This window comes from Melanerpes formicivorus, unplaced genomic scaffold, assembly GCF_026170545.1.
Source record: "Melanerpes formicivorus ecotype bairdi unplaced genomic scaffold, bMelFor1.0.p_v2 SCAF_33, whole genome shotgun sequence".
In the NCBI taxonomy this organism is placed as follows: domain Eukaryota; kingdom Metazoa; phylum Chordata; class Aves; order Piciformes; family Picidae; genus Melanerpes; species Melanerpes formicivorus.
Genome location: NW_027142385.1, coordinates 1,226,137 through 1,243,776, shown reverse-complemented (window position 1 = coordinate 1,243,776; position 17,640 = coordinate 1,226,137). Strand labels below are relative to the sequence as shown.

The 17,640-nt window shown below is 51.3% G+C and overlaps 1 protein-coding gene across 1 annotated transcript in view; it reads left to right on the top strand.

The window, feature by feature from the left end:
* The window catches only part of ASTN2 (astrotactin 2), a 438,091-nt gene that overhangs the window by 140,028 nt on the left and 280,423 nt on the right, over positions 1-17,640 (top strand). The window contains exon 4 of the mRNA XM_068155636.1: positions 6,430-6,579. Within this exon, the coding sequence (XP_068011737.1) occupies positions 6,430-6,579 (150 nt within the window). The remainder of the gene's footprint in view (positions 1-6,429; positions 6,580-17,640) is intronic.

Below are 17,640 nucleotides of genomic sequence, written 5' to 3'. Positions count from 1 at the left end.
GCTGGAACTAGGTAATCTTTAAGGTCCCATCCAACCCAAACCATTCTATGATTCCATACATGTGTGAGGCTGTTGTAGAAATCACTCCCAGCATCATCACTTAGGCTTGGCTGTAATTACCTAATTTTATGCTAGTAAAGCTCTCTGCTTTCTGGAGCTTTAGTACCTTCAGGGTGGCACTGTTGAAAATCAGTCCACATCCCTGTTTCAGAGCAAACACCTTTGCTTATTTCATGCTTGGGAAAGCAACAAACACCCATTATTTAGAGCTGATGACAAACAGGGCTTCCTCCATGTGGAAAACATCCAGTCTTGGGAAATTTATGCACATCCCAAATAGGTCTGGAAAGTCAATTTCTTGAAATACTTCCTAGAATAGAAATTTCCCAAATATTGATCCAGAAACATCAACATGAACTTGTTGAAACTCAGGGCTTGATTTGGGAGGAAACACTTAGAGCATTATTAAACTGCACCACACGTCCCTGGTGTTTACATGGTGCATTGTGGAGCTGATGATGCAACACAGCCAACGTCAGAGCCTCCCCTCTGCCTGGGAAAATTGCTTGAAAACTCCTGGAAGCAGTTGGTGGGAGGGCAGGAGATGGGCATGGAGAGCACACAGTGTCCAGGATGAGTGGTCTGTGTCCTACACATGGCCATGGGTGACAGCAGAAATGCACATGCAGGTGAGGAGATAAAAAATCACATCCTGGGCTCCATCAAGAGAAGCAGAGCCAGCAGGTCAAGGGAGGTGATTCTCCCCCTCTGCTCTGCTCTGGTGAGACCCCACCTGGTGTGTCCAGTTCTGGAGCCCCTATTATAGGAAGGATTTGGATGTGCTGGAAGGTGTCCAGAGAAGGGCCATGAGGATGAGCAGAGGGCTGGAGCTGCTCTCCTATGGGGACAGACTGAGGGAGTTGGGGCTGTTCAGTCTGGAGCAGAGAAGGCTTCTAGGAGACCATCCTGTGGCCTTCCAGTATCTAAAGGGGGCTACAAGAAAGCTGGGGAGGGACTTTTGAGGGTGTTAGGGAGTGATAGGACTGGGGGGAATGGAACAAAACTAGAAATGGGTAGATTGAGATTGGATGTTAGGAAGAAGTTGTTCCCCATGAGGGTGGTGAGGGACTGGCACAGGTTGCCCAGAGAGGTGGTGGAAGCCTCATCCCTGGAGATTTTTGCAGCCAGGCTGGATGTGGCTGTGAGCAACCTGCTGCAGAGTGAGGTGTCCCTGCCTACAGCAGGGGAGTTGGAACTAGCTGCTCCTTGAGGTCTGTTCCAACCCTAACAATTCTATGATTCTAAGTCCCACTGACCTTGACTTCTAATTGTGCCCAAACTTCTCCATTTAATCCCTGATTGAGCCTGATGTGCTCCTGAGAAGCACTGTGATTACAGTGGAGCGTGCACTCGGTTGAGAGGCTCTTGAGCTGCTCCATGAGTTCCTCTTCTCTCAAACTCAGGGAGCATTTTAAGCAGTGGTGATGTTGAGGAATCAATAACTTGCCCTCTGACTCTTGGATATCAAAGAGAGGGATGGGAGAATCAGATGCTTAGAAACCTGTATTTAAAAAACAATAATATGTTGTAGTCAATACCTAGTGTGGGAAGCTCTGATAGAAGCTGTGTTGCCTTCTCAGTCTTCTCCCTGCAGCTGTAGGAGAGCAGATGTTGTGTGAGGAGGGATGGTTGTAGCTTCAGGGACCAAAACTTTAATCCAAACACCAAAGACTGGGAGACTCAGGGAAGCCTCTTTTGCAGACCTTAAGCCTCATGACTCTATTTTAGGATGCTGCAAATCCAAGCTGTGGGGCTGTCCAGCTCTCCCAACCATCCAACAGCATCACAAGGTGTTGAGCCTGGTTAGGGGAGAAGCTGCTGCCCTTCCCCTGCCCCACTGAGGCCTGGTACAGCTCCAAGTTGGGCTGCCAGGTACTGGGTGGATATTGAGTCTCTATGGGGTGCTGGGATACTGGCTTATGCTGAGGGCAGTTCACCAGCATGTGGTTCAGTTGCACCATTGAGGTCTTCCAAGGCCATATCTGAAGACTCTAAAGCATCTCAGTGAGGTTGAGGGCTTGTTTCCGAGGGCTGTGTGCGCTTTGTTGCCACCAGCTCCATCCTGCATTCTTGGCCTCTGCTGGCAGATAACAGATTGCACAATCAAAGGAACTTTGCAGTTTCTTATGTACTGTGCTGGACCCTCAGGGATGTCTGGGGATGGTAGAGGCACTATCCAAGTGCAACCAGGGGAGGTGGAGGGTGCACAACTACTGCAACTTAGGTAGAGATTGTGAGTAGTTGCACTGATCCAAGCCCAGGACTGTGTTTTGGAGAATCCCTCCTGACCACTGAAGCTGGTTAAATAGAATAGAATAAACCAGGTTGGAAGAGACCTTCAAGATCATCGAGTCCAACCTATCATCCAACACCACCTAATCAACTAAACCATGGCACCAAGCACCCTATCAAGTCTCCTCCTGAACACCTCCAATGATGGTGACTCCACCACCTCCCTGGGCAGCACATTCCAATGGGCAATCACTCTCTCTGTGTAGAACCTCTTCCTAGCCTCCAGCCTAAACTTCCCCTGGTGCAGCTTGAGACTGTGACCTCTTGTTCTGGTGCTGGTTGCCTGGGAGAAGAGACCAACCTCCACCTGTCTACAACCTCCCTTCAGGTAGTTGTAAAGAGCAATAAGGTCACCCCTGAGCCGCCTCCTCTCCAGGCTAAGCAACCCCAGCTCCCTCTGTCTGTCCTCATAGGTCTTGTGTTCCAAACCTAGTTTAGGTACCTCTGCAACAGCCTGTGTCTGGGGAAGGTATGGTTCTCCTGACTGTGCTGGGAGGCCCTTGAGTGCTGGAATGAGCACTGATGGTTCCCATCTCTGTTGTGATGTATTTTTACCCAAACAGCTCTCATGTTGTTTCAGATGATGACTGCTTTATTTTATTTTTCTTGGTGGTGGTTGTAATTTTTAAGCTAAACAACCTATTTCCCCACTGCAATTTGTGCCAGCAGAGAGGAAGGAGGAAAAGAAAGGCTTTGGATATGAATTGTTTTGTGGGAGACGTGCAAACGGCGAGGGGAGCTGTGAGGAGAGCACATGGCTTTCAAAATAGAGTCTGGGGGTGGACAGGAGGGAGGTGTGGTTTGGGAACATGTCATGTTCTTTACCAAGGTATGGTGACCTTCAGCAGTGTCCTTAAATCCCTGCCGGAGATGCAAGCTGATTTTGTGGAGGCTGAAGAGCTTCGTGCTTCCTCTGCCTCAGCTTGTTCCTGGGCTCGTTGCGCTGCTGAAGGCAGGCAGGGGTGAGACTGAGATCATAGCGTGGTGCCAAACCTCGGGGTGGATCTCACCCCCTCTGCCAAGCTGGAGGAGCTCAACGTGGTGACGAAGATGTGAGCTCAGGAGCCCCGATGGGTTTATCTCCTGGAAAGCGTGGATGGGAGAGAAGGCTGCTTGGCAAGCTGTGCTCAGGGAGAGGATGGTCCCAGCGCCTCTAAAGCTGCATCGTGTTCGGCTGGCGCTGGGAGCAGCCTGTCCTCAGGTGTGGCTGTGTCGTGCTGCAGGTGGGAGCGGCGTGTGGGCAGTGCTGGGAGCCGCTGTTTGTTTGGCACATGCATCCTGGGCAGGCCAGCAGAACAGAACTGGGGTATGTAGAATGCATAGGGCAGAACAGTTGGAAGGGACCTACAAAGGTCATCCAGTCCATGTGCCTGACCACTTCAGGGCCAACCGAAAGCTAAACAAAAGATTAGGGGTGTGGTGAGCACCAGGGTAGCACAGTAGTGAGTTCCTGCCCGTGGCTGTCCAGGCTCAGATGGCTGACCATGGAAATTGCCCAGTTATAAAGCCCAGGTGACAGTTGTGTCTCCTTTATGGATGTGGTGGACACCCCTATAGTCAACTGGGTCCAAGCAGCCTCACTGAGCACTCTGCCTCATTATGTTACAGTGCATTGGTTTCTTCTCCTTCCCTTCTGTCACGGTTGGCAGTGCATGAAGGGTTCTTCCTTCATCCTTGACCCCTGATGCCCATTCAATTGAAGCCCAGCTACCTTTCATTTGTCAGTGAGAGCTTTCTCTGTGTTGGCTGTGTCAAATTCCACTTGCTGAGATCATGTCGACAAGGGTTGGGGTTTTTGTTTGGTTTGGGTTTGTTGTTTCCTTTTCTTTTCTTCTTCTTTGTGTGCTTGCTTGCTTGTTTGTTTTACCTTTCATTGCTCCAAAGCCCCAAGCTCAGGGGCATGAGGAGGCCAACAATGTGCTGGAGCACAGGAGCTGTGCAGAGCAGTGAGCTGCACCAGCTTTTGGCTCCCATTCCTAGAGTAATTGTAGCATCATCACAAATATCTGGGGGCTGCAGCAACCCTCTCCCCACAAAGGTGCTCTTCCTCCCACCCTCGTTTTGGCTTCCACTCCCCTGACAAGCAGGAGCAGATGCTTCTGGGTGGATTTGCCAAGCGTGGTGGCCAGCTGGGGCACGCTCACTGCAGCTCCCATGACTCCCATCCGCCACATAGGGACCACGGGAGAGCTGTGACCTCACTGTGTTCCATCGTAGCTGAAGGCAGAGCCCCCAACTCCTCCTCCTCCTTCTCCTTCCCCTTCCCCCATCCCCCCTCCCCCGAGCTCTCCTTCTGGCCTCCTTTCGGTAAATAAGGCTCAGCCGCGCGGTTCCCCAGCTCCCTGCTCCACTTGCAGACGCTATGTGCTACGCAGCCCCGAGGTGCAGAGAGCTCACCATCTGTTCTGGGGAGGCCCTGCCACGCTTGCTCCTGGGTGAAGGAGCTGCAGGGATGGGCTTCCCCCCGCAGACCCAGGGTGCTGAGCTTCACGGTGCTGCTTCAGCTTCCTTCCCCTGCGCCTCAGAGCAGCCCCATGAGAGGAGGGGGTTGGGTGTGTGCTGCCAAGAGTGGGACTAGATGCTTTTCAGAGACCTTTCCCTGCCCTTGATTTCTTTTCTTCCTCTGTGATGCTGCTTGCTGAGGCATCCAGCACTGCAGGATCCATTTGCACCTGCCAGAAATGTAGGGGGGTTCTACCTCAGGGCTGTGGTGCCTGGGAGAGGTGGATGTTGAATAACTGGAAGATGTAATGCAGTTGATCCCTTAGGCCACCCTCTCTCTGGTGCTCTCCTGATTGTCTAGGATTACAAATGCCTGGTCCTGCATGGCCAGCTTCTCATTTTGTACTAAAATGACCCTTGCACCATGCTGCCAAGGGAATTGGAGTCCATGGTCTGGAGCAGTTACACAGCCTGAGCTCACTGGGTGCCCAAGGACCCATACAGATCTGATGTGTCTCTGGATCCAGGAGATGCAGTGGGGTTACACATCAGCCTGTAGCTCCTGGCAGTCTGAGGAGCTCCAAGGCACGAACTTGTCCTTTATCCCAGTGGGATGCAGGGTGGCTGTGGGGTTTGTGATCCCTGTCAGCCGTTGCAGGCATGTGGAACTTTAGGAGCTAATCACAGGGATTTCATGGCTCCCCAGATAGAGACAGGACAGAGGTGGTGTTCTGCTAATGAATTTATTCACAGAGCTGACAGAGACCAAGCCATTTGTTAAACTTAGGAGACCTCTGTGGCCTGCAGGACAAACCTTTGATCCTGAGTTTCACCTTTGCTCTTTGTGAGTGGTTTCATCATTTCCCAGCACATGGTGCAGGTGGGCGGTGAGTTTCACAGGACGATCCTGGAGGATTTTTGGCATTATTGGGTGGAGAGCAAGGAGAGGAGTTGCTTAGCAAGCTGTGATGTGCCGTGGGATGTTGCAGTTGCAAGCTGATTCCATCAGCTTGGGCGCTGATGCCCGGTGTTTGAATGCAGCTCCTGGAAGATCCCAAGGATTCCTGCTGGAGCTTGGATTGTGTCTGGCTCTGCTGTGCATCATTCACCCTGCTCCCACCTCAGCCTTGCCCAGCACCTCATAATCCCAAATTTGCCTGATGGAGGGTACTGGATCCCTAAAGGACTGCCAAGTCTGGGGTTCAGCTCTGAGTTCCTGGGGCAGAGTTAAACCCAATGTGAAGCCAGCTCGGTGCTGAGAGGGCTCCCGTGTGTTTTGAACGCCTCAGGCTGTAACCTGGATTAGGGCTCAATGCTTCCAAGTGCCCTTGGATGTAAATGAGGGAGAAGGGAAGGAATAATCCAAAATGCTGGGCAGCAGAGTAAACAAAAGGCACTTTCTGCAAACTCACAATGTTCTACATTCTGTGGCTTTGGCAAGGTTCAGGAAGCACTGAGATGGATTCCTTTGGGTGACTTCAGAGAGTGACTTCCAGCTCTGTCCCACCTTGGCAGTGACCTGAACCTGGGGCAGGTGCAACTCAGGCTGTCCTCTGCAAGGAAAGGGCGGTAGGGGCAGTGGGAGCATGGTGACCCAGTGCTCTTTTAACCACAGTCCCTTTGCTGGTGTTGCAGCTCCTGAGGTGACGCAGGAGACGGTGGAGTCCCTGATGCAGAAGTTCAAGGAGAGCTTCCGCACCAACACGCCCATCGAGATCGGGCAGCTCCAGCCCGCGCTGCGCAGCACCTCCGTGGGCAGACGGAAACGCCGGAGCCGGCCGCGAGGTAAGGCTGCCACCGTCACCAGCTGTGACCCTGGGTCTGGCCTTGTCCAGAGGAATGTGGCTGGGGAGGAAGACAGGGCCCTGCAGGGAACACTGGAGCTACTCCATGGTGGGGTGAAGAGAGGCAAACCCATGCAGCGCTGGATGGTCTGGTGGAGGTGCCTGGGGGTGGTGTCGCCTCGCATCCCTACCCAGGGATTTCATAAGAATCAGAATCATTCAGGTTGGAGAAGACTTTTGTGGTCATCAAGCCCAGCTATTAACCCTTCTCTACCAAGTTCACCACTAAGCCGCATCCCCAGGCACCACATCTACAAGACTTGTATACTCATCAAGGTCTGCTGCTAGTCCAGGGTCCCTGCCAGCTACCTGGCTGTCTGAGGCTGGGAGTGAAACATGGTTTCTTGGCAGGTTTTTGTTCTGGAGAATGGGGTGAAGTTCATTCTGTCTGTAACTCACATCACTAGGAACTTTCTTCTTTCCCCTTTCCCAGTGCTTAAGGGGTTTTTTGAGTATTTTATTTGGGACCACACAGAGGGTGGGAGCAGCATTCATGGCTCTAAAGGCTGTACCATGGAGAAGTGTGCTGGAGGCTCCTGAGTTTGATTTGTAGCCTTGGTGGTGGTTGCCAGAGAGAAGGAGGTTGGCTGGAACAGCCCTGAGCAAGATCTGGTCCTCGTGTGGCCTCTCAGCAAGAGAAGCTGCCTCCTCTTATTGCTATCACTGCTTAAAATGGTGCTGGCTGTGGGTTAAGCTCGGAGGGCCGAAACTGTGAGGAGGGTTTGGGTCCAGATTTCCATCTGGGGAAAAGGAAGAGGAGGTGTTGGGCTCCCTACAAGGACAATGAGGAGAATTGCCCCTTGCCCATGGCCTGCCCGCTGTACTGTGGATCTTTGTGGCGGTGCTGAGAGCAAGGAAATACTTTTCTTTCAATTTACTGTTGGTTTTGGTTTTCATTTATTTATGAGTCTGAAATGTGATCTTTTACTCTGGATACATTTTTTTTCTCTGCAATACAGGCCTGGGGAGGGCTTTTTTCTTTCTTTTTTTTTTTTTCTTTATTATAGCTCTGCCCATAAATTATTCATTTAGTGTGAAGAAAATGTTCTGACTCTTTAACTGGTTTAAATTATTTGGTTTGTTTTCTAGTAGTTGTTCAAATAGATCTCTCTTGGATTTCAGTGTGTGGGTGGGGTGGGTGCTCTGAGGTCCGCAGGGTCTGCCTGATGGAGTTTCCCTGACTCCCCGCTCCAGCCCCATTTGTTTCTTTGTTTGCTTTATTTTTGTTTCACTTTTGAACTGCTTTAATGTAAGAGGCTTTACTGGTCACTAATGGAGCAAGTCAATTAATCCTTAGAGCTGAGCTTAGGAGGAGACACAATGCCTGGCTGCATGAGGGCAGAGTGTGGCTCTGAGCCAGCCTGGCTTGTTCCCCATCTCTGGGGCCATGCACCCTCCATCTCCCACTTCCTCAGGCTTCCCTTGCCTCCCTTCAAACCCCCATCTGCACCATACCAAAGTGTGCCCCAGGGCAGGGCAGAATCTCAAACTGCTGTGGTGCTGAGGTGATTGCAATGGTCCCAAGGGTGCTGCAGGGCGGGGGATGTCTCACCTCACCCCTGTGCTGTGGGGCTCAGCTCTGGTAGAAGTGAAAAGGATGGCTAAGTTAAGGGCAAATTATACTGTTGCTTTGAAAGGTTTAACCAGATGATCCTTGAGGTCCCTTCCAACATGGAATTCTATGGCTGGAAGGGAAGGGCCTGGGTTTGCTTGGAAAGTGCCTCTGTGCCTGTTCACTGCAAGGTGGCTGCTTGCAGTGTTGATGCCCAGCTTACAGTGGTTTCCTTGGGTCTCTGCTCCTCTTGGCAGCTCCTCTAGAGATGGCTGCTGGTGCTGTCAGAGATGGTGAGGAGATGTGTCTGGCCTTAATCACCCAAGGCATAATGGGTGAGGACTGTGACATTGAGTGTCTCCATCTATGGGAGCCCTCACTGCCATGCCCTGGCAAAAGCCATGTTAGGTCCTAACTATAGAACCGTTCTGGTTAGAAGAGACCATTAAGATCATCAACTGTTTACTCAGCACTGCCAGGTCACCACTCACCCACGTCCCTCAGCACCACATCTCCATAGCTTTTCCATTACTCCAGGGATGGGGACTCCACCACTGCCCTGGGCAGCCTGTTCCAGGGCTTGACAACCCTTTTGGGAAAGAAATTGTTCATCATATCCAACCTAAACCTCTCCTGGTGCAAGTTGACACCATTTCCTGTGGTGGTATCACTAGCTACTTGAAAGAAGAAACCAATCCCCACATTACTCCAAGCTCCTTCCAGGGAGTTGTGGAGAAGAAGAAGGTCTCCCCTCTGCCCCCTTTTTCTCCTGACTGAACAGTTCCCTCAGCTGCTCCTCACTGGCCCTGTTCTCCAGGCCCTTCAGCATCTTTGTTGTCCTTCTCTGAACATGCTTCAGCACCTCAATATCCTTCTTGGAGTGAGGGGCTCAATCATCAGAAATCAGTGAGCAGCCCCAGAAAACAACCAGTTCCAGTCTCTTCAGGGGAGCTCTCACTCCCTACAGCCCCATCCCATCCTTTTTCCCCTTTCAAAGTTAAATCTCTTTGTGCTCCCAAAGCCCATGGCTGGGGCCTTGTCCACACCTTTCCCTGCACCCCTCCCCCCCGTGCTGGAGGCTTTGTTTTACAGCCTGCAGCTAATTGTCCCTCCGGTGGGTGAACAGTTGGGAGTCCTATCAAACATTCAGGTTAAAGGCTGATATCACAACTCAGGATGTTTGCATTTTACATCCAACTGCAAACACAAACCCTTTGCCTCATTAATCCTTTGCAATCCATGGGGTTGTGGTGGGGTTTTTTTTTCCCTCCCCCCTAAATGAAATTGTCCATTTGGGATGCATTTATTTCCTTCTAACAGCCACCTGACAGCTCCACTGATGGAGTTTGCATCCAACTTTGTTCCTGGGTAGTGACAAGGTGGCCTGATGGATGCCTGTGTGTAATTATTGCCTCGCAGGTCGATTTAATTAATGCTTAACCTCATCAGAGGCCTGCAGCTGGAGCGCTCTCCCTGCAGGAGCCCTGCATGGCAAAAAGGTTCCCTCTGTAATGTTCCTGCTGAGAGGGCTACGAGTGCTGCTGTGGCAGGAGGAGGGGATAAACCAACCCAGAGAATCACCAACCTAGCTCCCCAGCCCAACAAAAGGCTAAAGTGGCAACCTCATGAGGTTCAACAAGACCAAATGCAAGGTCCTGCATCTGGGTTGGGGCAATCCCAAATATAGGCTGGGCACCAACTGGCTTGAGAGCAGCCCTAAAGAAAAAGGCTTGGGGGTGCTGGCGGATGAGAAGCTCAACAGGAGCCAGCGGTATGCACTTGCAGCCAGAAAGCCGATCACATCCTGGGCTGCATCAAGAGAAGCAGAGCCAGCAGGTTGAGGGAGGTGCTTCTCCCCCTCTACACTGCTCTGATGAGACCCTACCTGGAGTACTTCAGTTCTGGAGCCCCTCTGGAGCATGTCCAGAGAAGGGTCATGAGGATGATCAGAGGGCTGGAGCTGCTTTGCTATGACAGACTGAGGGAGTTGTTCAGTCTGGAGAAGAGAAGGCTCCAAGGAGACCATCTTGTGGTCTTCTAGTATCTGAAGGGGGCTACAAGAAAGCTGAGGAGGGACTATTTAGGGTGTCAGGTAGCGACAGGACTGGGGGGAATGGAACAAAACTAGAAATGGGTAGATTGAGATTGGATGTTAGGAAGAAGTTCTTTCCTATGAGGCTGGTGAGGGACTGGCACAGGTTGCCCAGAGGGAGGTGGTGGAAGCCTCATCCATAGAGATTTTTGCAGCCAGGCTGGATGTGGCTGTGAGCAACCTGCTGTAGTGTGAGGTGTCCCTGCCCATGGCAGGGGGTTGGGACTGGCTGATCCTTGGGGTCTCTTCCAACCCGACCAATTCTATGCTTCTAAGTGTGACCAACACAAGTGAGGTGATTCTGCCACTCAGCTCTCTTCTCATGAGACCCCTCCTGCAACACTGCGTCTGCTTGTCGGACCCCAGACACACGGACATGGAACTGCTGGGGAGGGTCCAGAGGAGGCCACGAAGGAGATTGGAGGGCTCGAGAGCCTCCCCTATGGGTACAGGCTGAGGGAGTTAGGGCTGCTCAACCTGTAGAAGAGAAGGGTCTGGGGAGATCCTAGGGCTGCCTCCCAGTACCTGAGGGGGACCTGCTGGAAAGCTGGGGAGGGACTTTTTACAAAGGCTTGTAGTGATAGGATGAGAGGGAAGTGGTTGAAGCTTGAAGAAGAGAGATTGAGACTGGGGATTAGAAGGAAATTCTTTACAGTGAGGGTGGTGAGACACTGGAACAGGTTGCCAAGGGAGGTCATGGATGCTTGCTCAATGGAGGTATTCAAGGCCAGGTGGGATGAGGCTGGAGAAACATGGTCTAGTGCAAGGTGTCCCTGCCTATGACAGGGGTGGAGGTGTTGAACTAGATGATCTTCAGGGCCCCTTCCAACCCAAACCATTCTCTGACTCTATGAAATGTGTGTAGCTTTGCCTTGCTTCGCTTCCCTGCACTAAGTGCTTTTAAACTGCTGCCTATTGCTCGTCATTAAATCTGATTCTGGGCTAAGTGTTTCTAACAGCTCTGGGAAAGGTCAGGTTTTGCCAAGAACATTGACTTGAGGGGAAAAAAAAAAAGAAGAAGGAAAAACCAGCCCCACACCACCCTCTTCCCTTCCCACACCATATATAACTTCATTTTGTCTAATGCCTCTTTCATACAAACTTTCTCCCCAAACACTTTGATCGAGTGAAGCACATTTAGAGCTTATAAATAATGGAGGCAGAGCAAAGATGGTAAGAGCTGAGGTGCAGGAAGGGTGGGCTGCAAGGAGGAGATCTCCACTGAGGGCTGACCCACTGAGACTGGGTTTGAGAGGATCTGCATTTACTGCTTCCCAAAATGCAGCCAGGCTGGTACCTGGAGCATCCCCACCTGGCTGCATTAGGCTGGGGCTCAAACTAAGAAATTATGTGGGGAGAGGGACATAGGATGCAGGCTGGACTCATGGACTACCATGCACACCCACCCCCAAGGGTGGGGGGGGATGTGGGGGTGCAGGGCTAGGGTGGTGGCCTTGGGGGGTGGCTGGGTTGTGCAGAGAGGGGGACTGGTGCCCTCTCCTGGGGTAGGCCTTTAAAAGCACCCTGGCTTTGAGAATAAATAAGGCATGAACAGATCCTTCTGCCTGTTTGCCATGGCTGCAGCTTCTTGTCTTTTAGAGGTTCGTGGCTGTGCCTTGAAGTTATCCAAAGTCATCCGGGAGGGGTGGAGGGATGGGGGAGATGTGGTTGGCTGGGCTTGCCCATGGTCTGCCTTTGGCAGGACATCTTTGCTTCCCATTGCTCTGCCCATCTGTCCTGTGATGCTTGTGGAACATCACACTTAGCTGATGACACTCTTTTGGAGTTCAGCTGGGAGCTTTCATTCATCTAGAGAGGTTGTGGAAACCCCTACTCTTGAGCTTCTCAAAACCCACCTGGATTCATTCCTGTACACTCTTCTGGGGTTCAGCTGGGAGCTTTCATTTAGCCAGAGGCTGCCCAGAGAGGTGGTGGAGTCTAATTCTCTGGAGGCTTTCAAACCCCACCTGGATTCATTCCTGTACACTCTGATCTAGGCAAACGTGCTTTAGCAGGCGTGTTGGACCTGATCTCCAGAGGTCCCTTCCAACCCCCACCATGCTGGGAGTTGATCATTCTGTGATCCAAGTCAAAACATCACATCCAGCTCCTTGAGCTGTCCCTTGGTGAGTACTTCACACCCGTGCAAAGGCTGCCAGGTGAGATCAGGGTGATCCCTGCTTTTCATGATGGAAGCCTTGAGGCTGTTGTCTGGTTGTTGCCCCACCTGCCCTGGTGAGGTTTTGGGGCATAGGCAGAAGGCAAAGGGAAGATCAGTGAGGAGAAAGCATTTCCAGCAGCTGAAGCCAAAGTGTGTGTGTGTGTCCCTGATGCAACCACAAACCAGAGCAGAGCATTTTGTCTGTGAAGGGCTTTTTTTTTCCCCTTCCTTTTCCATTTTTGCCTTGCCTGGATACATTTCAAAAGGAAATGTTTGCATATTTTATTTTCCTCCCTAAAAGACTACATCTAATTTCTCTTTCATTTGGCTTTTCAGTTGACTGGTGCTCTATTTTGAGGATAAATTAATTAAAGTGAAGATTTCCACTTAGCTAATTGTCCATCACCCTGCCAGCCCTTGGTGGACAGAGCTGGCTGCAATGCTGGGGATGGGGAGAGGAAATTCCTCATCTGAATTTGCTGGGAAGCCTGGGGGGAAAGGGGCTTGTGAGTACCAGGAGGCTCTGTCACACAAGGCAGGCAAATGTGAAGAGAACTAAACACAGTCAAGCAGGGAGGATGTGGGTCTTTAACACTGCAGTTTGTGCTGGGATTGTCCCTTTTTTTCTGGAGGGGAGGACCTCAAAGGTCATCTAGGCCAAACCCCTGCAGGCAGCAGGGACATCTTCGACTGGAGCAGTTTGCTTAGAGCCCCAGCAGTCTGACCTGGAATGGTTCTAGGGATGGGACATCTACCACCTCTCTAGGTAGCCTGAGCCAGGGTCTCACAACCCTCAGTGTCAAAAACTCTTTCTTTCTCTCTGCTTTGAATCTCCCTCTTTTAGTTCAAACCATTGCCCCTTGCCCTGTCGCAACAGGCCCTGCAAAAAAAGTCTGTCCCCATCTTTCTTATTGACCTCATTAAGTCCTGAAAAGCCACAAGAGGGTCTCCTTGAACCCTTTTCTTCTCCAGGCTGAACAATCCCAAGTCTTTCAGCCTGGCCTCACAGCAGAGGGGGTTCCAGCCCGTGGATTGTTGTGTCCTAGTTCTATTATAAGATCCCCCTTGGAGGGATTAAGTATCTCCTGTTACTTCTTAAGTAACTCCTGTTACCTATTTCTTTATTTTTAATACCCTTTTGATTCATTTTGCTTCCACAGTTGTTGCTGAGATGCTCTCTCACCTCTTTGGCTTTGGGGTAGAGATCTAAAATATCACTTTATTTTTCCCCTTTTCAATGACAAAACCACACCTTTAACAGCAGCAGCAGCAACCAAAATCACAGGGTCAGAGACTCACAGAATCACCAACGTTGGAAGAGGCCCCAAAGATCATCAAGTCCAACCTGACACCACAGACCTCATGACTAAACCATGGCACCAAGTGCCACATCCAATCCCCTCTTGAACACCTACCAGGGATGGGGACTCCACCACCTGCCTGGGCAGCACATTCCCATGCCTAACAACTCCCTCTGGGAAGAACTTCTCACCTAGAGCCTAAACTTCCCCTGGTGCAGCTTGAGATGGTGTCTTCTTGTTCTGGTGCTGGTTGCCTGGGAGAAGAGACCAAGCCCCACCTGGCTCAAACACCCCTTCAGGTAGTTGTAGAGAGCAATAAGGTCTCCCCTGAGCCTCCTCTTCTCCAGGCTAAGCAACCCCAGCTCCCTCAGCCTCTCCTCACAGGGCTGTGCTTGAGGCCTCTCCTCAGCCTCGTTGCCCTTCACTGGACACCTTCAAGTGTCTCAATGTCCTTCTTAAACTGAGGGGCCCAGAACTGGACACAGGACTAGCTAACAAAAATCTCTTTGGGGATGACAGAGCTCCTTTAATTCCTGAATTTCATTTCCTTGCCTTCCCATTTAGCATTGGCTGCTAGCACCTTTAATTACACCAGGGGGAGAGGTGGTAGCCTTGGCACTCCGCCTTGCTCCCTGTTGAATTAACACTGAGAGCCCTGCCCCGATGCCGAGCTGAGCTGTGGATCTATTTGAAGGGATTAACGAGCTTGTAAATCTGCAAACAGGATTAGAAGTGAGAGTATATTCCTTGAGCTCCCTCTCCTTGAGCTCCCCCTCCTCGCCCGCGCTCCCTCCTCCTGCCCCACCGCCTGGTTCCACCAGGCGGTGGGGCAGGAGGAGGGAACGCGGGCGAGGAGGGGGAGCTTTCTTCCCCCAACTCCTATATAATAGGATTAAACTGGGTGTAAAGGGGGTGTAGCTCCTTGGGGAAGCTGTTGGAGACACTTGCCAGTGGGTTGCTGTTTGTCTTTCCTCTCCCATTTAAGCATCTTGTTCATCCCAGAGAAAGCAGAGGTTGTGAGGAGCTGATGGAACTGAGGTTGTTCAGCCTGGAGAAAAGGAGGCTGAGGGGAGACCTTCTCCCTCTCTCCAACTCCCTGAAGAAAGGTGGGAGTGAGGTGGGGGTTGGTCTCTGCCAGTGATAGAACAAGAGGAAATGGCCTCAAGCTGCATCAGGGGTGGTTTAGGCTGGACATTGGGACACATTTCTACGCTGAAATGGTTGTCAGGCATTGGAACAGGCTGGCCAGGGAGGTGGTGGAGTCACCATCCATGGGTGTGCTTGAAAGCTACCCAGATGTGGTGCTGGGGGATATGGCTTAGTGGTGGTCTTGATGATTTTGAAGGTCTTGATGATTTTGAAGGTCTTCTCCAACTTTGATTCTATGATTCAGTTCTGCTTTGCAATTGGTCATGGAGATTAGGATCTTTTTTCTGTTACTTGGTAGGTTTCTCTCTTTATTTACATATATATATATATAAGAGGAAAGGAATGCTGCCAGGGTTGCTTGGGTTTAGTTGGATGCTCTTCCTGTTCATCTCTGGGTTGCTTGGGTTTAGAATCATAGAATCGATATGGTTTGAAGAGACCTCAGACATCATCAAGTCCAACCTGTCACCCAAGACCTCATGACTACTAAACCATGGCACCAAGTGCCATGTCAAATCCCCTCTTGAACACCTCCAGGGATGGTGACTTGGATGCTCTTCTTGTTTTTCTCCAGGTTGCTTGGGTTTAGTTGGATGCTCTTTCTGTTCATCTCCAGTGTGCTGCATGTCAGTGCTTTCTGCTGTAAGCATCTTTGGCCATAGCATAGGCAGCCCTCAGCCCTGCCCATGGGCATCCCTCAGCCCCATGTCCCCCTGCCATCAGGGCTGATTGTTGGAATTGGTGCAGGAGATGTTGCCCCAAGTGTGAGCATCTTGCAGGTCTGCTTCAGCAAGATATTTGGGACAGTTAAACATGGAATCAGGCCCATGGTGGGATCAGCTGATGATCAGCACTGCTGCATCCTACAGGCTGGCTTGGTGGGGCTCCATGAGCCCTAAAACCACCACCAAGATGCATTGCAGCAACCTTGATAGCACAAGGGGATAAAAACACATCCCTGGCAGCTGTTTCTTTGCCCTAGGCTTATGTTTCCGGGCTGACCTCTGCCACCACGTGTTGGGTCAGAGGAGACGTTTCCGCTGCGGGCTGGGGGGGACCAGTGCTGGGTCTCCCAACTGCTGTATTTATACATCCTGCGCAGTGCTGGGTAATCACAAAATGCAATATCGCTGTCACCAGCTCTCCCAAGACATCCAGCCTGAGTAATTTAACATGTCAGCGCCATCCATCACTGAGATGCAGCCTGCAAACTAACACAGAGTGGCCAGGGGGGGCTAGCATGGTGGCTAGTGGAACAGCTGCTGCCTGCGTGGCTGCCCATTGCCTTCACTGGCTGACTGGTCACCTCAGCAGGGTGCAAGAGTTGAGCTCACACCAGAGATCTCTGTCTCTGGCCACCCCTAGCCCTCTGCCTGCACAAGAAGGACCGAGTCTGGCTCATAGAGTCATAGAATTGTTTTGGTTGGAAAAGCCCTCTAAGGTCACCGAGTCCAATCATCAACCCAACACCACCATGTCTATTAAACCATGTCTCCAGGTGCCATGTCTGCACATCTTTGGATCATCTCCTTGGATGGTGACTCCTCTGCCTCCCTGGGCAGCTTGTTCCAGTGCCTCACCACTCTTGCAGGAAAGAAGCTTTTCCTAATCTCCAACCTAAACCTGTCCTGGTGCAACTTGAGGCCATTTCCTCTCATCCCATTTCTTAATACTAGGGAGGAGAGACCAGCTCCCACCTCACTGCAGCCTCCTTTCAGGGAGTTGTAGGAAGCAATGAGGTCTTCTCTCAGACTTTTCTTATCCAGGCTGAACAACCCCAGGTCTCTCAGCTGCTCTTCATGAGACTTCTTCTCAGGCAAGGTGGCAGAGGGATATGCAAGCAGTGTCCAGGTCCTTCCCCCAGTCAGACCAGATTCTTCTGCTGAGCCTCCAGGGTGAAAACTCTCCCATAGCTGCTGTCTGTCTCCCAGAGTTGGTCATTGCCAGCAACAAAAAGGAAGTCCCTGCTTGATGGGAGAAGGGGACATGCAGCAGAGCTGAAGCCTTGGCTGGTTGCCCAAGAGCCTGCATTAGAAGCTGAAGTTAATTAAGATTTTCCTCACTGATGAGAATAAGCTTCACTGGTCTTACCACTCTGCTGTGCCCTTCAAAACCCTAGTTCCTGAGTGTGGGTACATAGTGATATTGGCTGTTGTGATATGGGGTCTTAAAAGGGGCTGGTTGTGGTTTGGGGTGTGAGACTGTAAGACTCCAGAACCCATGTCCAGGCACTAAACATCTGTGCAGCTTTGCAACTTTGTGCAAGCACCAATCCCTCCTGTGGCTTTCAGGAGGAAAAGAGCTGGGAGAGCCTCTTCCTAACTCCCTGTTGAGACACCCCCCAGGGCACTGCCTGGCTAGTTCTGGGCATGCACAGGGCAGGAGCCACGTGCTGAGCTCCTGGCGTCCCTCTGGCTCTGCCAGCCTCCTCTCAGCACCGTGATTAAGGATTTCAGAGGGCAGAAGATGCTGCTCGTTTTCTGTTCCCCTGCCAAGAAGTGGGGAAATTGTGCTTCTGCCTAGAATAAAGGGGTTTTTAAAAACAGTAAAGTATTTTAATGGCAGTTTAAAGGGCCACTGTCAACCCCCAGAGGCCTCTTTGCTTTAAACACTGCAAGGATTGAAGGACTTCTGCCAGTTGCAGTCTGCAGTGATTTTTAGAGTGTCCGTGGTGGTTCTGGCAGGTGAAGCAAGCTGAGCTTCTCCAGCATCCTGCACTGTTCCAGCTCCAGGAGGGAGATGCTGGA